Here is a 21,801-nt window from a genome sequence, read left to right as displayed (position 1 = left end):
CCCAGTGCTGCTAGGAGAGAACTCCTGGGAGCATTTACTGTCCCCCAGAGAGCTGGAGTGACCTGCTGCAAGTCGCCGGCACGCCAGCCAAACTGGCCGACTGTGCAGCTGTCTGTTCTCCAGCACTGCCCTGCAGAGCTGGAACAATGTCTCCATTTGAGAGACACTGTGGTATCCGACATTTCTGGTGGGTTATGGACTCACTAGCTTCCTCCAAACCCCCAATCTGGTACCACCTTCTACATGAAGTCATCCGTGATCTTAGGGCCCTCCCCCCTCATAAGATTAACACATACTCAATTACTTCAGGCATTTTGGGGGGTTCTCTTAGATGTATACATGTCTCTTCTGGTAGGATGCAAAAGCTCCTAGAAAACAAGAATTTTTTATTTCTGTTCTGCATATCCCCAGAAGCTAGCACAGGGACCGACATGCTGATGGGTGAGACAGGTGGGCAAGCATCTTGACTCCCACTTAGCCCAACAGAAGCCAATGCCTCAGAGGTGGGGCTCAGGGGGCTGCTCTCACTGTCATCAGCTATCTTCTTCTTTGGGCTGGCCACCCTTGCCTGGGCCTCCTGGCAACTCCAAGCTGGAGGCAGGGAGCCCTCCCACCGACATGAAAGCTAGCAGGGAGACATCCTGGACAGCTCTCCTGAGCAAGTGCAGATGGTGCCCTGAGGCTGTGAGGCAGAGCAGGAAACAACGCTCATGTGTGAGAAATGATGGAGGCGCTGACCAAGTCAAACAGGCCGGCTTTGGCCCCTAAGGCATTGCCAGGGTTTGGCCGACCCAAAGAATGGCCCAGAAGACTGGACTAGTTATGGCTACAGCCGCACAGCCCTGACTGATGAGAAGGCTCTTCAAGGACAGCAGAGGAAAGATTCAGGTGGGCTGCCAATTATGAAGACAGCCTCCAAGAACGGCATTTGGATTCCTGAACCAAGCCTTCAAATATAGGAATGGCAGCTTCCTGGCCAGGGATGGAGAGTATCTAACAAGGGGGTGGAAAGAATATATATAGTTGTAATACATTATTGGTAGAACTGTGAATGAGTCCAACCACTCTGGAAAGCAATTTGGAATTATGCAAAGTGACTAAAACATTCATATGTGTTGACTGAGAGATTCCACTTTTAGGCATTTACTCCACAGAGGTCAAGATAAAGAAAAGTTCCACAGACACCCACAAATGCACAGCAGTACTTTCTGTGGTAGCAAAGAACTGGAAACAAAGTAGATGTCCTGATATCAACTGGGGACTAGCTAAACAAATGGTGGTATGAGAAGGTCATGGAAGATCAGTCTACTCACTATTCATTATAATAAATACAGTAAATTCTGAGAAGTATTATGAATGGAGATAGAGTAACTGAGTGGCCCCAAGAACACAAGAGGCATGATGACTGAAAGAACGCTGTGTGATGTCAAGGACCTACCTTGGCCCAGAGGACAGGATGGCCTTCTCATCAGACAGGGAACCCGGGGCTTGATGCGCCTAGCACAGGCTTTGCCAGATGAGGGGGATGTGTTGACTGGTTGCTGTTTTGTTTTTCTGTATTAATCTTTTGTTAGAAGGGAAGGCTTGAAATTGAGAGGAAGCCCATCAATTGGGGAATGGCTGAACAAGTTGTGGTATATGAATGTAATGGAATACTATTGTGCTATAAGAAACGATGAGCAGGCTGAAAAACCTGGAAAGACTTGTGTGGTCTGATACTAAGTGAAGTGAGTAGAACCAGGAGAACGTTGTACACGATAACAGCCACGTTGTGTGATGACTAATATTGATAGACTTAACCCTTCCCAACTATGGAGTTTGAATGCAGATAGAAGCATACTGTTTGCTATTTTTTCCCTTCTGTTGTGTTTTGTTTCCTCTTTCTGGTGGTTCCTCTTATTGGTTCTAATTCTTACCCACAACATCACTAATGTGAAAATACATTTAACAGGAATATGTATGTATAGCCTATATCAGATTGCATGCTGTCTTGGGGAGTGAGGTGGGGAGGGAGGGGTAGAAAAATTTAAAATTCAAAAGCTTATGGAAGTGATTGTTGATAATTCAAAATAAATTAATTAAAAATTAAAAAAAAGAAGGGAAGGCTTGCTGGCTGGGGAGGGTGGAGGCAGCTCAGCTCGGCCCTCCCTGGGGCTGTGCATCCCCAGAGGGGCCCTGGACATCTGTGCCCCACTGCCACATCTGGTGGCCCTCCTCCTCTTCACCTCCCCTTCAGGCTATGTGCAGCAGCCTGCTGGGGGGAGCAGCCTGCCTGCCTGTCTCCCCCTTCATCCTCAGTCATCTTCCTGTGGCCCAAGTCTGACCATGTCACATACATATACAACCTCCCTTCCCCAAAATACTCCAGTGGCTCCCTGTCCCCTCCAGGATCCAATATACACTCCTCTGTTGGTCTTGGAAGCCCCTTCAGAACCTGGCCCCTTCCCTTTTCCCTGTCTTTCACAGGTGACTCCCTTCCACACACTCCGTAATGCAGAGGCACGGCCTCCTTCCAGTCTATCATTTCTGTGCTTTCGTAGTGGCCTTGGGGGTTCTCTCTCCTGCCTTCCCTGGGAGAGTAACAAAAGCACCTGCAAATCACAGGCCAGTGGGCTTGACTTTGATTCCTGGCAAATCCTAGACCAGAGGACTTTAACCTGGGGCCCACAGACCCCTTAGACTTTAGGGGTCTGCAAACTTAAATGAGAAAAACCTCCCAACATAGACAGTAGGCCAATGTTGTGCACCACAAGGTATTTATAGTGTGAATGGAAGGACTAGCAACAGAAGAGCAGAACTTCAGCCTCTAACTGAGATTCAGCATTTCCTTTCATTTTTTAAACAGGAGGATCCATTGGCTTCACCAGTTTTCCTGCCCAAGTGGTCCAGGACAAAGAAGGTGAAGAGCCTTCATTCTAGACTTAACTGTAGCAAGCACCCACAGTGGCTTTTGGCCCCCACCAACCCCTGTCCCCTGGGAGCAGCTGGACCCAGGGCTGATCAGAGAGCAGCCAAGGTGCCATCTTCCAGAAAGCCATAGTCTTTCACACATCATGACCAGAGGATCAGAAGTTCATCATTAGGCATTACTACATGTAAGCTTAGAAAAAGGGCCCAAACGGGGGCAGCTGGGTGGCACAGTGGATACAGCACCGGCCCTGGAGTCAGGAGGACTTGAGTTCAAATCCAGTCTCAGACACATAATACTTCCTAGCTGTGTGACTCTGGGCAAGTCACTTAACCCCAATTGCCTCACTTTAAAAAAAGAAAGAAAGAAAAAGGGCCCAAACAAAGAAAAGGGAAAAGGACCCACATGTACAAAAATACTTATAGCAGCTCTTTCTGTGGTAGTCAAGAGCTGGAAATGGAGGAGATGCCCATCTACTGGGGAACTGGCTGAACAAGTTGCGGTATGTGGTTGTAATGGAATACTATTGTGCTATAAGAAATGATGAGAGGGATGGTTTCAGAAAAACCTGGGAAGACTTGTAGGAACTAATGCAAAGTGAAGTGAGCAGAACCAGGAGAATATTGTACACAGTAACAGCAACAGCGTAAGGATGATCAAGTGTGAAAGACTTGGCTACTCTGATCAAGGTAATGATCCAAGACAATTCCAAGGGCCCATGATGAAAAATGCTTTCCACCTCCGGAGAGAGAACTGATAATGAACTCTGAGTGCAGATTGAAGCATATTTTAAAATTTTCTTTTTGCTTCTTGTCTTTGTGTGGGTACGTTTTCTTTAAAACATGGCTAATATGGAAATGTGTTTTGCATGACTTTACATGTATAATCAATATCAAACTGCTTGCCTTCTCAGCGGATGGGGAAGGGACAGGAGGGAGATAATTTGGAACTCAAAATTTTACAAAAATGAATGGTGAAAATTTTTTACATGTAATTGTAATTTACATGCAATTACATGTAATTAAATTTTTTTTTAAAAAAGAGAACCCAAGGACACCTCAGCATTCCAGATATAGAGCCGGGGTGGGGGGGCCTCCAAGGCTAGCCAAGACAAGCCCTTATTTCACAGAGGAGGAAGCTGAGGCCCACGAGGGCCTTCCAAGTATGACCGTCCAAGGTCATCCAGGGAGTCCACATCAAAAGAAAGCCTTGCCTCTAGGTCCTCTGACACTCTCCACTGCATCCTGCTTCCTCCCATACCAGCTTCAGTCAAGAAGAGGGAGGGGAGCAGCAAGGCAGGACCCTGGGCCAGGCATCTGGGAAAGCCCTGGCTGGCCCCTTTAGGCTCTAGAGATGCTGCCCTCCTTGCTGTTCCTCACATGTGACCCTCTATCTCCCACCTCCAGGACTTTGCACTAGCTGTGCCCCCTGTCTGGAGCTCTCTCTCTTTTCATCCCTAATTTCTGGCTCCTCTCAATTCTTGGATCAATTCCCTCTTTCCATAAGAGGCCCATCCTGCTCTCCATACCTACTGCTAGTCCTTTGCTCTGAACTTGCCTCTCCTGTAAATCTCTTGCAGTGCAGTTATTGGCATACTGTCTAAGTTGTTAGGCTGGGAGCTTCTTGAGGGGAGGGACCATGGTTTTGCCTTTCTTTGTATTCCTAGAGTTTACACACATAGCCTGATACACAGTAGGCACTTAATAAATGACTGAGTGGCCTAGATTTTAGCAGCATATTTAACCAAGATCTCTCATGTTACTCTTATTTTACAGATGGAGAGATGTGTGCTAGACACAGCAGAGCTCAGTGGATATGGGACTGGTTGGGCAGCTGGGCTCAAAGAGAAGTTTTAATGGTCCAAAGTCAACTTGAAATGTGGGTTCCATGGATCTGCTGGTTCTTTAGCATTTTAAGCAAATGCATAGTTTCAATGTGCACATTAAAATATCCCTAGGAGAGACAGCTAACATACTGACTAGGAGAGTTGGGATCCCAAAAGATAAATTTCTCAAGGCCAGAAATTTGGGCTGAATAAAATTAGATCACAATAGGAACAAATGTAAAACTTAAACTTGGGTCCAAAAAATCAACTGTACAAAAGTAAGCGGGGAGGAGAGGGAAGGGAGATGAGTTAGCTAAACAGCTGTTTGTCTTGAAAAGACCTGGGAGTTTTAGTGCACTGAAAACTTGAGTAAGTCACAGCATAAGACAGAACAGACAACAAAACCGAGGTTATCTTGGACATCTGTGTAAGAGGAAGCAGAGCTCCCCAGGCCAAAGAAGGGGCTCTGTGTGGAGCACCAGGCTCAGTTCTAGGCAGCAGCTGATACACAGGACCACATTAAGGAGGGCAACCAAGACAGGGAAGGCCTGGAGCTCATGCCATCTGACCACCCTGGCAATGTTGAAGCTGGAATCTGTCTTGACCTCCCTGTAGCCTTTCCCACTGTTGCCTTCCCTCTCCTCTCTGGGTTTTCTTGACCCTGTGCTCTCCTGGTCTCCTCCTACCTCTCTGACTGCTCTTTCTCTGTCTCCTTTGCTGCCTCTTCCTCCAGGCCCCACCCTCATCGCAGGGGTGTACGCAGGGCCGTGCCTTGGCTCTTTTCTCTATCAGCTCCAAATAGGATCATCTCTATACAGATAACCTAAATCTACATATCTACTTTCTCTTCTGGATTCAGTCCTACAATACTAACTGCTAAACATCCCCAACTATATGTTCTCCAGGCATTTCAAAGTCAGCATGGCCAAATGGGAATCTGATCCCCTCTAGGTATCTCCCCCATTCCTAACTGCCCTATATCTGCGGAAGGTGGTCCCATTCTTCCAGTTACTCAAGTTCACAATCTCAGAGCCCTCCTTCAATCTTCAATCTCACCACATAGCCAATCTCTTGGCAATTCTCATTTTTAACTTCTGAACATCTCCAGCATCTGGCCCCTTCGCTACTACTGGGCCACTTCTATAGAACCCTAACCCTCTTGCCCAGACTATTGCAACAGCCTCTCCACTGGCCTCCCCATATCTACTCTGTTCTTTTCTTTTTTAATTAATTATTTTTCTTTTAATCTAGCTCGATATTACAACATCAATGTGCCTAGCAGAATAGCAAACTTAATCACCACCCATTCTAGAGAATCATCATCCAACATCTGCTATAAACATCCTTAAGTTTTATTTCAAAAGTAGACATAGAAAACTTAGAGAGAATAATATTTTGACATGGAAATTATTTCATTAATAAAGATGTTGAAATGTGTGAATACCAATTTAAGTACAAAGCATTTTTAACCTCAGCAACCTTTTAATCTTTCCAAATCATCTGTCAAGCTGATATCCCTATGGCCCATGGTTCATAGTGCACCCCAGCCACCTTCTTGCTCCCTGCCTTGCTGCAGCCCCCGTTGAACCTCCAGAGACCATGCCTGGGAACCTTGGACTGCTTGGCTTGGAACCCCTACCATGGGGCCAGTCCCATGCTGGCTAACAAGTGCATGGTGAGCACTGATTCACATGGCCCTCTCTGTCTTGCAATGGTTTATACTCCACTCCAGCCATCTTCTTCCCATCTGCCCAGTAGCAGCATATACCCTTTCTATCCCTTCTCACTGTTCATAGAGGAAGACTCCTTTAGGGCTCCTCCTTGGAATCTGCCTCAACAGGCTCATCCCTGCAGCAAGGCTATCCTTCTATTCCTTTCTAATTGATTATCTTTGAAAAAAAATTTTTTTCAATTAACAAGCATTTATTTTCTTTCTTTCTTTTCTTTCCTTTTCTTTGTTTTGCTTTTAGGCAATTGGGGTTAAGTGACTTGCCCAGGGTCACACAGCTAGTAAGTGTCAAGTGTTTTGTCTGAGGCCAGATTTGAACTCAGGTCCTCCTGACTTCAGGGCCGGTGCTCTATCCACTGTGCCACCTAGCTGCCCCTCAAGCATGTATTTTCTAAACTTCCTACCTTCCCCACCCCAACTGAAAAACAATAAAAACATAAAGGCAGAACCAAGATGGTGGAAAAGCAGGAAGAAGCAAGCCAGTTCCCCTATCTGACCCGGCACAAGTCTTTCAAAAAGATCTAGAAAATGCAGGAGACTGAATCCTGATCAGGAAATACAAGAAAAAAATCACAGTGAATGATTTCCAGCCCAGGCTGACATAGAGAAACAAACAGGTAGGTTTACAGACACAGGGGAAGGGGTTTGGCCACAACCATGCTAGTTAGAACAGGGGAAGAAGAGATCCCAGACAGAGCAGAGAAGGGCCCCTAGGATGCAAGGAACAGGTGCTCACTGGAAATTCTATACTTTCCTTCCCAGATGTAGGGAGGATTGAGGAGGGTAGTTGCACTTAGGGGTGCTATGAGGATCTTAGGCTATGCACCAAGAGGAGCAAGCTCAAAAACAAATAGTAGCTGTGCGCTCCAACCCTAGGAGCAGAACCTGCAGCAGAAGAACCAGAGCCGGAAGCCCAGATCAAAGGGGAGCCAATGGTTCTATCCCTCTGAACTAGCAGAGCTTTTCAGCTGGCTGACTAACTGGGGCTGAGTCCAGAAGCAGTCTACTGGACCTCCACAAGGGGCAAGCCCACCAGCCTGCTACTCAGGCACAAACTCAGGTCAAGAATTTGCACAGCTATCATGCTTTGCCCTAGATCTGACCACTCTGGGAGTACTGGGAGCGTAAGTCTATAGCCTGTGCTGTTCGTGAGATCCTGAAATAATGTAACACTCAATACGCACAAGAAAGTAGCAGCAGGACTAGCCCAGACCTTCCCTCCTGAAGTGTGGCAGAGCTCAGACCCAATATCAAGTCCAAAGTCAGAAAGTGGGCTGGAAGAATGAGAAAATAAAAAAGAATCCCATCCTATAATAACTAATGTGGTGACAAGGACGCTCAAGACACAAACCCAGGAGAACGAATGGGCATTTGTGGGTTTGTCTGGGTCTTCCTGACACTGTTCTCCCCTGGCTCTCCTCGTACCTGTTTCACCATTTCTCAGTCTCCTTTGCTGGCTCTTCATCCATGTATTCTAGCCAGACTAGCCAGACTAGCCTTCTTACTGTTCCTTACACACAACCCTCTCTCCCATGGCCGAGCTTTTGCACCAGCCACCCCTTACACTTAGAATGCTTTTCCCCAGTGAAGACCTCCTACAAGAAAGCTTCCTGGTCCCCCCAGCTGCTAGTTCCTTTGTTCCCCAGCTACTTCCTCTTTTTCTATGTTGTACTTATAAATAGGCCTACTGTCTCCCCCTTGGAGTGTAAGCTCCTGAAGAACAGGGCCTGCTTAGCTTCTGTCCATGAATCTCCAGCTCCTGGTATGTCCCAGCCATTCAAATATGGCTTGTCGACTGGCTACAGAAGCATAGTTACATCACTGCTAGTGAAATCACTGCTCTCAGGAGCTCTGGGCCATGCCACGTGCCCAGCTGCCCTCTCTGTATCCAAGACACCACGAGATGAGCTTTAATAGGGATAAAAGTTAGAGCCACAAGGATAGGATTGAGGAGGAGTGGCAACACTGAATTTATGAGCTTCTGCTGCCAAGGCCAGGCAGTGGGGAACTCCAGGCAGGGACAGGAAGATACAAGATACATCTCAGCAGACTATCACAGCCATGATGTTTGAGAATGGATCTTGCCAGATTAAAGTCTTAGCTTTTCTTGGGGCTGTGCCCAGATCAGCCTGCGAAGGATACGCTTACAGTGATGAGCAGAGACAAGACTGGAGCTAAAGAAAGCCATCCTTGACTCCTCTTGGATATGCTGGGATTGAACCTCATTGCTCCCAGTGAGACCATTCAGGGCCTCTCTTCTGCTGCTGGGAGGCCAAGCTGGGGTAACTCTAGGACCTTGGACCTCAGATAGGGACCTTCTTGCCTTTCCTCACTATTTATTGCTTTTCTTTTTCCCCCTCTCTTATTTTATTTTTTCTTAATGTTAACAAAAATTTAACATTCATTTTTTAAAATTTTGAGATCCATATTCCTTCTCCCCTCCTTGAGAAGGCAATTTGATATAGATTATACATGTACATTCATGTAAAACATACTTCCATATTAGCCATGCTGCAAAAGAAAACACAGACCAAAAAGAAAAACCCAAGAAAAGTAAAGAAAGTTTAAAAAGTCTGCTTCAGCCTGCATTCAAACTCCATCAGTTATTTCTCTGAAGGTGGAGAGCATTTTTCATTGCAAGTCCTTCCGAAAATTGTCTTGGACCATTGTATAGCTGAGAATAGCTAAGTCATTCACAGTTGATCATCATACATTATCGCTATTACTATGTACAATATTCTTCTGGCTTGGATCATTTCACCTTGCATCAGTTCACATGAGTTTCCCCAGATTTTTCTGAAAGCATCCTGCTCATCATTTCTTATAGCACAAAACCACAATTTGTTTGGCCATTCCCAATTGATGGGGATCCCCTCAGATTCCAATTCTTTGCCACCACAAAAAAGAGCTACTATAAATATTTTTGTACAAACAGGTCCTTTCCCCTTTTCCCTGACTTCTTTGGGAAACAGAACTAGTAGTGGTATTGCTGGATCAAAGGGTATGCAGTTTGGTTGCCCTTTGGACATGGTTCCAAATTGCTCTCCAGAATAGCTGGATCAGTTCACAACTCCACCAATAGTACATTAGTGTCCCAATTTTTCCACATCCCATCCATCATTCATCATTTTCTTTTTCTGTCATGTTAGCCAGTCTGAGAGGTGTAAGATGGTACTTCAGAGTTGTTTGAATTTGCATTTCTCTAATCAGTAGTGATTTAGGGCATTTTTATATGACTAAAGATAGCTTTGGTTTCTTCTTCTGAAAACTGCCTGTTCATATGTTTTAACCAGTTATCAACTGAAGAATGGCTCTTACTTTTATAAATCTGGCTCATTTCTCTATATATTTGAGAAATGAGGCCTTTATTAGAGAAATTTGTAATGAAAAAAAAATTTCCCCAGTTTCCTGCTTTCTTTTTAATTTTGGCAGTAAGGGTTTTATTTGTGCAAAAACTTTTTAATTTTGCATAATCAAAATTATCCATTTTACATCTCATAATGCTCTCTATCTCTTGTTTAAATATAAATTCTTCCCTTATCCATAAATCTGACATGTAAAATATTCCATGGTCCCCTAATTTGTTTATGATGCCACCATTTATGTCTAAGACATGCACCTTTTCTCAGAATGTGGTGTGAGACATTGGCCTATGCCTAATTTTTGCCAAATTGCTTTCTAGTCTTCTCAGCAATTTTTGTCAAATAACGATTTCTTGCATCAGAATCTTGGATCTTTGAATTTATCAAACACTAGATTACTATGGTCATTTACTACTGTATACCGTGTACCTAATCAATTCCTCTGATTCGCTACTTTTTTTCTTAGGCAGTGCCAAATTGCTTTGGCACTTTACTGCTTTATAATACAATTTGAGATCTGGTATTACTAGGCCACGTTCTTTCACATTTTTTTCCTTTGGTTTACTTGATATTCTTGACCTTTTGTTCTTCCAGATGAATTTTGTTATTACTTTTTGTTATTACTCTATAAAATAAATTTTTGGTAATGTGATTGGTGTGGCATTAAATAAGTAAATTAATTTAGGCAGAATTATAATTTTTATTGTATTGGCTTAGCCTATACATAAGCAATTAATATTTCTCCAATTGTTTAGATGCGACTTTCTTTCTGTGAAAAGTGTTTTGTAACTGTGTTCATACAGTTCCTGGGTCTGTCTTAGCAGGCAGACACCCAAGTATTTTATATTATTTACAGCTATTTTAAATGGAATTTCTCTTTCTATCTCTTGCTGTTGGGCTGTGTTGTAATTTATAGAAATGTTGATGTTTTATGTGGGTTTATTTTATATCCTGCAACTTTGCTCAAGTTATTATCTCAACTAGTTTTTTAGTTGATTCTCTAGGATTCTCCAAATATATCATCTTATTTTCTGCAAAGAGTGATGGTTTCATTTCCTTGTTGACTATTCAAATTCCTTCAATTTGTTTTTCTTGTCTTATTGCCATAGTATTGAATAATATTATACAATATTGAATAATAACAATGGGCATGCTTGTTTCACCTCCTGATTTTACTGGGAAGACTTCTAGTTTATCCTCACAACAGATAAAACTTGATGATGGTCTTAGATAGATTAGGAGGGGTAGCTAGGTGGCATAGTAGATAGAGCACTAGCCCTGGAGTTAGGAGGACCTAGCTGTGTGACTCTAGGCAAATCACCTAACCTTATTTGCCTCAGTTTCCTTATCTGTAAAGTGAGCTGGAAAAGGAAATGGCAAATCACTCTAGTTTGCCAAGAAAACCCCAAATGGAGTCACAAAGACTTGGATATGACTAAACAACATTTACCATTTTAAGGAAACTCCCTTTATTCCTATGCTTTAGTGTTTTTAATAGGAATGAATGTTGTATTTTGTCAAAAGCTTTTTCTACATCTACTGAGTTAACCATATGGTTTTTGTTACTGATATACTCAATTATGCTGACAGTTTTCCTAATTGAACCAGCCCTGCACTCCTGGTATAAATCTCACCTGGTCATTTGTGATATGTCACAATTCCTTGCTAGTATTTTATTCAAAATTTTTGCATCAATATTCATTAAGGAAAATGGTCTATAGTTTTCTTTATAGTTTTCTTTCTCTGTTTTCGCTCTTCCTGCTGTAGGAATCAAAACTATTTGTGTTGCTCCTTTTTGACCTATTTTCCCAAATACTTTATATAGTACTGGAATCAATTGTTCTTTAAATGTTTGGTAGAATTCACTTGTGAATCCACTTAGTTCTGGGGATATTTTTTCTTAGGGAGCTCATTGATGGCTTGTTCAATTTCTAAGATAGGGTTATTTAAGTGTTCTATTTCCTCTCATGTTAATTTGGGCAATTTATATTTTTGTAAATATCCATCCATTTTATCTACATTGTCAGATTAATTGGCATGTAATTGGGCAAACTAAGTCCTAATAATTGCTTTAACTTCATATTCATTCATGATGCATTTTACCCTTTTCATTTTTGATACTGGTGATTTGGTTTTCTTCTTTCTTTTTCTTAATCTAATTAACCAGTCATTTGTCTATTTAATTGAGTTTTCCCCCCATAAAACCAACTCCTAGCTTTATTTATTAGTTCAATGATTTTCTTACTTTCAATTTTATTAATCTCTCCTTTGATTTTCAGGATTTCCAATTTGGTGTCTAATTGGGGATTTTTAATTTGCTCTTTTTCTACTTTTTTAAAAATTGCATGCTCAATTCATTAACCTGCTGTTTCTCTATTTTATTGATGTAAGTGTTTAGAGATAGAAGTTTTCCCTTAAGTTCTGCTTTGGCTACATCCCATAAATTTTGGCACGTTGTCTCATGGTTCTCATTGTCTGTAATAAAATTATTGTTTCTATGACTTGTTCTTTGACCCACTCATTCTGTAGGATTAGACTATTTAACTTATAGTTAATTTTTAATCTATATCTCCATGGTCCTTTTTTTAATGTAATTTTTATTACATTATGATATGAAAGGGATGCATTTAAGATTTCTGCTTTTCTGTATTTGATTGTGAGGTTTTTATGCCCTGTCAATTTTGTGAATTTGCCATGTACAGCTGAGAAAAAGGTAAACTCCTTTCTATTTTCATTCAACTTTCTCCAGAGGTCTATCATTTCTAACTTTTCTAAACCTCTATTCATCTCCTCAACTTTTTTTCTTATTTATTTTATGGTTAGATTTATTTACTTCTGAGGGGAGAAAGTTGAGGTCCCTCACTAATAAAGTTTTACTGCTTAATTCCTCCTACAACTCATTTAACTTTTCTTTCAAGAATTTGAATCCTATGCCATTTGCTGCATTTATGTTTAATATTGTTATTACTACATTGTCTATGACCTTTTAGCAAAATGTAGTTTCTCTGCTCATCTCTTTTAATTAGGTCTATTTTTGCTTTTGCTTTTTCTGAGTTTGTGACTACTACCCCAGAATTTTTTTAACCTTAGCTGAAGCATAACAGATTCTTCTCTAGCCCCTTATCTTTACTCTCTGTGTGTCTCTGTTTGAGTTGTGCATCTTGTAAACAACGTATCGTTGAATTCTGGCTTTTAATCCATTCTGCTATCCACTTCCATTTTGTGGTGAGTCTATCCCACTGGCATTCACAGTTATGATTACTAACTGCATATTTCCCTTCATCCTATTTTTCCCCATTTATCCTTCTCTTTCTCTTTTTACTTTGTCCCTTCTCACATGTTTGCTTGGCTTCTGACTTCTGCTTCCTTTAATCCATCCTCCCTTCCATTAGTCCCTTCTTTCTCTTATCCCCTTCCCCTCCTCCTTCCCTGTTGGATTAGAAAGATTGCTATACCCAACTGAATGTGTATGTTATTCCCTCTTTGAAGCAATTCCAATAAAAGTAATGTTCAAGCATTTCCCGTAACTGCCCCCCCCATTTTCCTCTCCACTGCAAAAGCTCTTCCTTGAGGACCTCTTTTATGTGAGATAATTTTCACTGTTGTTCCTCTCTCTTCCCCTTTTCCCCAGTGCATCCCTCTTTCCCATCCCTTAGTCTGGAGGATTAATTTTAGATCATTCCATCAAATTCAGTTCACACCTGTGCCCTCTGTCTATACATATTCCTTCTAACTGCCCTAATAATGATAAAGTTCTCACGAGTTACAAGTATCATCTTCCCATGTAGGAATGTAAACAGTTTAACCTAATTGAATACCTGATGATTTCTCTTTCATGTTTACCTTTTGTGCCTCTTGTATTGGAAAGTCAAGTTTTCTGGTCTTTTCATGAGCAATGTTTGGAAGTCCTCTCTTTCATTAAATATCCATTTTTTTCCAATGAAGTATTATGCTCAGTTTCACTGGGTAGGTTATTCTTGGTTACAATCCTAGCTCCTTTGCCTTCTAGAATATCATATTCCAAGCTTTCCACTCCTTTAATGTGCAAACTGCAAAATCTTATGTGATCTTGACTGTGGCTCCATGATATTTTAATTGTTTCTTTCTGGCTGCTTACATTTTGGTATCTCTTTCAGGAGACGATTGGTGGACTCCTTCAATTTCTATTTTACCCTCTAGTTCTAGGATATCAGGGCAGTTTTCCACAATACTTTATTGAAAGATCTCTATTTTTGATCATGGCTTTCAGGCAGTCCAATAGTTCCCATAATTATCTCACACTGATATGTTTTCCAGGTCAGTTATTTTTCCAATAAAATATTTCACATTTTCTTCTATTTTTTTTTCATTTTAACTGTTTTATTACTTCTTGCTGTCTCATGGAGTCATTAGCTTCCACATGCTCAATTCTAATTAAGGAATTATTTTCTTTAGTGAACTTCTGTATTTCTTTTTTCACTTAGCCAATTCTGCTTTTTAAGGAGTTCTTCTCTTCAATGGATTTTTGTGCCTCTTTTTCTTGCATCACTCTCATTTCTTTTCCAAGTTTTTCCTGCACCTCTTTTATTTCTTTTTTAAAATCCTTTTTGAGCTCTTCCAGGAATTCTTGTTGAGTTTTGTGTCCAATCCACATTTTTTTCAAGGCTTTGCTTGTAGCTCTTTTGCCATCATTGGCTTCTGAGTTTGTGCCTTGATCTTCCCTGTCCTCACAGTCACTTTTTATGATCAGGTTCTTTTTCCTCGTGTGCTCATTTTCCTAGCCTATTTCTTGACTTTAAACTTTACGTTAAAATTGGGCTGTATTCCTAGGGTGAAGGCGGCACTGTGTCAAGCTTCTGGTTTTTCGTGCTGCTATTTTCAGAGCTAGATCCAGGGGTCTGTAAGTTTTTGGCTCTTCAAGGGGGCACGATATAAAGAAAGTTGTGGTCACTGCTCTTGTCTTTACTCAGGAAGAGACTCTGTTGCCCTGTAGAACAAATCCTGGCATTCCTACAACTGTGACCAGTTTCCCTGCTCTCCTATAGCAGATTCTTTCTGTCTAGGAACTGAGACCAGGACCTCTGCTCCCTTGTGAGTGACTGCAAGCACTCTTCTCCACCCAGGAACTATGAACAAGGTCCCTCCTCCCCTGCAGCCTCAAGCACTAGTACTCTTATTTGCCCTTGGACTGGGATCCAGAACTGAGTATGTACAAGGCAACAGGATCCTGGACCTAGCACCAGCAAAGAGGCCCCTACAATCTCTTTCTGACTGGTTGTCTGCACCGCCCCCACCTTACCTTCAGTGGGATGAGAGCTCCCAAAGCTGCTGCTGATGCAGCCACTTCCAAGACCCGCTGCTGGTGTTGCTGGGACATAGCCCGCACTGCACTCTGAGGCCAGCGACCACTCTGACGTGACAGACCTTTCCTGGCGACCCCCTACATCATCTTGGGTTGAAAAATTATCTCACCCTGGCCTTTTTTGGGGTTCTGTTGATCAAGAATTCAACGTGAGGTATTATTTTAAAGTTGTTTGGAAGGGAATTTGGAAGAGTTCAGGTGAGTTTCTGCCTCCATTCTGCCATTTTTGCCTGTTTATTGTTTTTGTTTGTTTGTTTGTTTGTTTTTTTAGGCAACTGGGGTTAAGTGACCTGCTCAGGGTCACACAGTGTTTATTGTTTTTCTATAGGAGCCTCTACCTACTGTGGAATATCTAGCTCAAAAACCTAACTTCATAACAGCATTCAATTAATCCATCCATAAGCATTTATTAAGCACAGGCACTTCAAAGAGGGAAGTGGGGAGCCAGGGACAGTGAAGAGAGGAGTAGGGGTTCCTTTCCAGTACCAATGACCCTATAGGTTTGATTAGTATTCCCAGAGCAAAGGCAAGAGGTGGAAAGAAAGAGAGGGGAGAGATGAAGATGGCCAGGCTCAGGTTACCTGGCAGATAGTACAGCAGATAATATAAAGCAGAGTCTGGGGTCAGGGAGGTGTAGAGGTCCTAGGGAAAACTGATTTGCCCTTCAGTCCAAGTAGCTCTGCCCTAGGCTGCTGTGGTGACATGTCACCTGAAAAAGATCACAAGGTTCTAGTGAACTCCACACTCAAGTGAATTGGAACTCAGGTCTTCCTAACTCCAGGCCCAGTACTCTATCCACTATGCCCTCTAGATGCCTAGAAGACTTGTAACACCAGCAAGATACTGGACAGAAGCCAAGCCAATTTGTTCTCTTCACCCTCCAAGGAGCCCACCTGGGGAAATCTTCTTGTCCAGACCTGAATTTAGGAAATTTTGGAGTTAGCTACAAGGTGGGGCTGCCCTAGAATTCTCCCTTTTTGGCTAGAGGGCCAGAAGTCAAGACAGTGCCACCTGAGGGAAGTCAAAATCCACCCCCTGCTCCACAGGAGACAGGGGTTCAGGAACCGTGCCTTGGTCTACCCTCTCAGGCCATGTGAGCATGTCTCCCCCTGCCATGTGCTTCTGCTCAGTAGGAGAGAGAAATTCCCCTCCCCAATCCCTGAATACATTTTAGAGAAAAAAGATGAGAAATGAGTCAAGAAACTCCTTCTTTTCTTTCTTCTCCTCCTTTTCCCTTCCCCTATTTTATTCTTCTCTCTCTCCTTCCCTTCTCCCTCCTCCTTCTCTCCCTTCCCTCCCTCCCTCCCTTCTCTTTTTTCTTCTCTCCCCTTTTCTTACTTTGATTATACTCTTTCCTAAAAGGAAGCTGGATGGCTTCTATGGCTATTACAAAAGCCCAGAGCGAGACATTCAGCACACCCCCTACAGTTGAGGGCTGGCCACGGCACAGAAGGCCCAGGGCTTTGGGGGTGGCTCTGGCTCCTCACGGGCTGCTTGTGATTCTTGTGCTCACTGTGCCCAGAGCAGGGCTACCTGGCTGCTCTGGCTTCCCTCGCTCCCCGCTGCCTGACCAGGAGCTGAGCTCAGCTGTCGGGCCCAGCGGTGGGACTTGCCTGCTGGCTGAAGCACCTGTGGTGCTGTGCCTCTGGCCCCCTATCACTTTCCTGGGCCAGGAAAGACAAGGTGCTCCCTGTTCTCTCAGCCCAGCTGGCAGGCCTCCAGCTCCTCCTCCCTATTTGCTCCTTTGCTCAGCAGATGGGCCATGCTGGTGGCCAGGGAACGGGCCTGGGGCAGATATCAGCTTTCCCTCCACTTCCAGTCAGCCAGGTGATACATGGTACATGGCTGCTTGGCTGAGGCTGCAAACACACGCAGGCAGCCATAATGCCAGGGCTCCAGGTGCGTAGGTACTGAAGGCTAGAGGGCCTCCGTGCCATTGTGGTCCCAAATTTCTCCAGAAGTCTGAATCTGGACTTGTCCCTGCCCCATTTCCCAACCACAAGGCTCTGGAGTTCCTGGCACAGCAGGCCTCGGCCCAGTTCTCACAAAGAACACTTACACCAGGAAGCTGTCAAGATAGCCACAGCCAACAACACATAGGAGGTGTGGTCAAGGACCCCAGGACTCGGAAGCCCAAATCCCTGGGGAATGGCAGGCAGGGCTGCCCTAGACAGAAGAGGCCAAAGGACCCAAGGAAGCTCTCGGTGCCATGGGCCTATGCACCTACCACCAGCACCCAGGCTGGGCTGATCACAAATGTGTGTGGCCCACACTTGCCAATCCAAACCAGCAGAGGACACAATGATGTCTACCCAGGTCATCTGGCTCCTGAACTGTGCATGGGAGCAAGAGGCTTAGAGAGGCCCTCCCAGATCCATATGGACACAAGGACTAGCAGTGAGGTAGAGGAACAGCAGTGAGGACAGGTCCCCTCTCTGCTTCCAGAGCCCAAGAAATGGCATCGGGCACAGCTGACCAGCCAGCAGCCACAGCCCAGGATGAGCCAGGGCCAGACATAGAACCCTCTTCCCTCCCACCTCCACAGGCTGGCAGGGGAAACACTTCCATGCTCTTGTCCCTAATTCTCTTGAACTAGCCCTCTCTCTGCTGAGCTTAAAGTCCACTTAAAGTAGACAGCTACCAGGAGCCAGGAACCCAGTCCAAGGCTGCTCTCCCCAGGAAAGAGCAAATGGTGTTCCTTGTCTCCTGTCGTCTGCCCTGCTCCATGGCCAGACAGTTGGATAAGGCTCTGGAAGGAGCCATGGCAGAAGCCTGGGTGAGCTGAGCTGAGTCAGCTGCCCGCACTCAGATTGGCCTCTGCCCCCTGCCCTCGAGTGGTTGCTTTCAGAGACTGTTTTCAGGGACAGAGCAGCCAGTCCTTCCAGACCTCATGTGAACAAGGCTTGACCAGACAGTCACATCAGCCACAACTCGGGTAGTTTCTCCACATGCCCATGCACACTTCACTTCCTGGGCTGCCCATCTGGGTTCCAACCTCCTCACCACAGTATTCACATCCTGCCAAGCCTGGGAAGGGGGAATGCCAACAAAAGCTTCAGGCCACACAGGTGGAAGGCCCTGCGGGCAGGCTCATCTTACCCAAATCATGGCCTAAAATCCTGGCCAAGAGGTCACCAGGGGTTGTCTTATGGAGGTAGAGAAGAACGCCTTGTTGCTGGCTTTGAGCCTCAGGCCTAGGGAGCAAGTCTGACGGGGAGAGCAGACAGAGTGCACTTACTTGGGGAAGATGGCGGTCATCAGGGCGGATGCGTAGCCAGGCTTGCAAGCCCCATCTGACAAGTTGGCATACTTGGTCGCTAACTCTGCAGGCCTGCGAGGGAAAAGGAGTCAGGAATTAGCAGGCCCAGTACCCTCACTGGAGCTAGAATCTGTGCTAGAGACTGTCCGAGACCTCCTATAGCATGGCTCCACTCCTGCTCCCTCTCTAGCTACCTCACTGCCTCTGGTCCTTCAAAAAGACCTTTGACCTTCGAAAAGTCTGTCCTGAACTGTCCCCAGCCCCCACCTCCTGAAAGCCTCTAGTGAAGGCATACCATGCCAGTGGATCAACCATTTGACCCCATCCCTAACAAGCAGCCACCTGGCCAGTGACTGGAAGCTCACCACTTTTCTGGTAGTTAGGAATACTGGCTAGAGCACTTTGCCTGGGGTCAGGAAGACCCGAGTTCAAATCTGACCTCAGACTACTTTCTAAAGGGGAAAACAAAGGCCCAGGGAGATGAAGGGAACTGCCCCCAGGATCATGTAGGGAGTGAAAGAAACAAGATTTGAGTTCCTAGCAGCACTCTCTCCATTGCAGTGAGTATAGGCGGCTATGGAACAAGGTGCAGTTTATAGGGAAATGGGAAAGATTAAGCAGCCAGCCCCAAGGGCCTACTGTTCAGAATAGGGACCATATTTCAGGGGCCATGAGTCTTCCCCAAAGGTCAGATGCTGAGATGCTTAACCAAGGATGTCTGATGTCCCTATAGATCTGAGTCAATGGCAGTGGTAACACCTCCTTCCCCAGACCGGGGGCCAGGAGCCCTGCCAGTAGAAAAGTGGCTCATGTCAGACCAAAGGCCTTTCGTGGGCAGGATCCCTGCGTGCCTTCTCCAGATGTAATGACAGGGCAGCAGCCTCTCTGCCTCAGTCCACAAGGAAGTATTTGTGGAAACTCCCACAATTTGGCACTGGTTTCTTCAGTGGGACCCATGAGGATATTGACATCATGTGGACAGACACAGGGCCTCTGGGAGTCCTCCTGAGGGCCAGAGCCCAGCAAGCCACAATGGCCTTAGATACCCACACACCCCACTATGGCTCTCCACAGTGGAACCCATGAGGATATTGACAGCACGTGGACAGACACAGCTGGGGCCTCTGGGAGTACTCCTCAGGGCTAGGGCTGGGGAGGTCAGAGAAGCTGCCATAGGAAAGGGGAATGAAAAAGAAGAAAGCACTTATCAATGCCTGCTATGTGCCAGGCACTGTGCTAAGAATTTCACAATTATCTCATTTGATCCTCACAACTCTGAGAAATAGGTGTCAGCATTATTCCCACTTTACAGTTGAGGAAACTGAGGCAGGCAGCAATTAGGTGACTTGCCAGGCTCACAGAGCTAGGAAGTGTCTGAGGTTGGAGCTGAACTTAGGTCTTCCTGACTCCAGGCCTAGCCCTCTATATACTGCACCAGAGAAGATGGATGGGTCCGTCATATCTACCCACTTTGAAGCTTTCTTTGTTGCCCATCTAACTCTGTCCCTGCATCTGAGGGAAGACATGTGGACGACAGAGGTCTGTCTTGATGGGGCCCTTCTCTCCTACAGATCTGGGCACACACTTGCCAGGCTGGACACGCAGTCAGAGCCAGAGGCCTGGGGCCAGCCAACTTTAGCTCCTCCCAAAGGTGGTGGAAGGGATGAGGCAGGCCCAACTCCCTCCTCTCCTCATCCTGGCATCCTCGGTGCCCTAACCCAGGCAGCAGGGTCCAGAAGGCCTCCCCTACAAAGAAGTGCCCCCTCTGGCCCCAGAATGCACAACAAACAGGCAACGTCAAGGCCATTCCCCAATTAAAATGCCACTGCCATGAGCCGCTGCCTGTCTAGGAGAAGAATAGCAGGAGTGTTGGGATGGCTGAGTCACCCCCCACAGCAGCCCCTGCACGGGAGTGGGACCCCCAGGCCATCTGCAGCCCAAACCACAAGAGTCTCTGAACAGGGAGCGTTTCACTGCCAGGCCTAATTCCAAAATGCCACAGGCTCGTGAGGATGTCGAAGGCCACCCCAGATGTTTGGCTGAGCTTTGGGCTCTTGTCCTTGAGAAGCCATCCACCGGACTCCGCATCATAGGCCCATTGTCCCCTTAGGCCCCAGGGGAAAAGCGCCAGCTCTGTGGCTACGTGAACAACGCAGATTCGCTGCACAAACATTAATCTGGCACCTGATCCTGGGCTCAGCACTGAGGGTACAAAGACAAAAAAGAAACAGCCCCAAGCTCATGACAGTTCAATTCTATCAATATTTATATATTAGGTGCCTACTGTGTGCCAGGCTTTGTGCCAAGAGTTGGGGATACATATAAGAAAAAGAAAGCCAGTCCCTGCCCTCAAGAAGCTTCCAGTCTAATAGGGAAGCCGGCACACAAAAGGAAGCCGGAGAGGGGCCACGCCACCTGGGGCGCCTTCGTGTGACAGGGACTGCGCCGCTCTGGTGGCCCTCCTCATGGCCTCTCTTGCTGAGCAATGGTCACGCTCAGAGGAGGTTAACGCCTGGAAGGGCCTTGGCAAACCTGGCAGCACTTCTCATTATTGTTATTAGTACACTCTTACGCACATAGTTACTTGCATGTACTCTCCCCAATTAGAATGAGAGCTCCTTGAGGGCAGGGACCGCATTTTTGCCTTTCTATCACCAGGGCTTAGTATGGTACTTGGCATCCAGCAGGTGCTTAATAAATGCCTTCTGACTGACTGACCCAGCAGTCCACATGAGGTCTGATATGGGCAGATGACAGGGGGACTTTCCTGGATGCTGCGCCCCTCTCAGTGCAGCCCAAGATCCCATTAGATTTGGGTGGGCCCTACCACTTCCCCCTGCTGCCTCATACTGAGCTTGTGGTCCACTCAAACCTCCAGATCTTTAACTAGCCATTCATATTCTACATGTCACTTTGTATTTGGTTAAGCTTCAGTGTTTCCCCAGTGGGTTACAGGCTACTTGTAAATACTGTGGAGATGTGTCTCTAAGCCCTGGGATCCAGGAGCTAATTAGCACAAAGGAAGACACAAGAGAAGATGTGAAGGAAATACGTTGCCAGTCTCCAAATGTCCAAATGGCAGTCAGATGGAGAAGGGTTAGATGTTTTCTTCTCGGCCTTGGGGAGTAGCCATGGGACTGACAGGGAGATGTTGCATGGTGTCAGATCTTGACTCCACACAAGAAAATATTTTTTACAAGTAGAGATATTCAACAATGAAATGTACTTGGGTTATAGCGAGCTTTACATCGCTGAAGGTATTTAAAAGGTACTTAAATGAATATTTGAAATTTTACTACTTAATATTTAATATTATATATTAATTAAATAATAATTGATTAAAATATTATTAACTATCTTAGAAGGTATTTAATTAA

At 45.0% G+C, this 21,801-nt stretch overlaps 1 protein-coding gene across 7 annotated transcripts in view; it reads right to left on the bottom strand.

The window, feature by feature from the left end:
- Window positions 1-21,801, bottom strand: part of ST3GAL3 (ST3 beta-galactoside alpha-2,3-sialyltransferase 3) — a 150,153-nt gene that overhangs the window by 49,726 nt on the left and 78,626 nt on the right. For all 7 annotated transcript variants that reach the window (XM_020975366.2, XM_020975365.2, XM_020975368.2 and 4 more), the window contains one exon: window positions 18,404-18,496. In XM_020975366.2, the coding sequence (XP_020831025.1) occupies window positions 18,404-18,496 (93 nt within the window). The remainder of the gene's footprint in view (window positions 1-18,403; window positions 18,497-21,801) is intronic.

Source organism: Phascolarctos cinereus, unplaced genomic scaffold (genome assembly GCF_003287225.1).
Source record: "Phascolarctos cinereus isolate Bilbo 61053 unplaced genomic scaffold, phaCin_HiC Scaffold_5;HRSCAF=322, whole genome shotgun sequence".
Taxonomy (NCBI): Eukaryota; Metazoa; Chordata; class Mammalia; order Diprotodontia; family Phascolarctidae; genus Phascolarctos; species Phascolarctos cinereus.
This window is presented reverse-complemented; position numbering and strand designations above follow the sequence as displayed.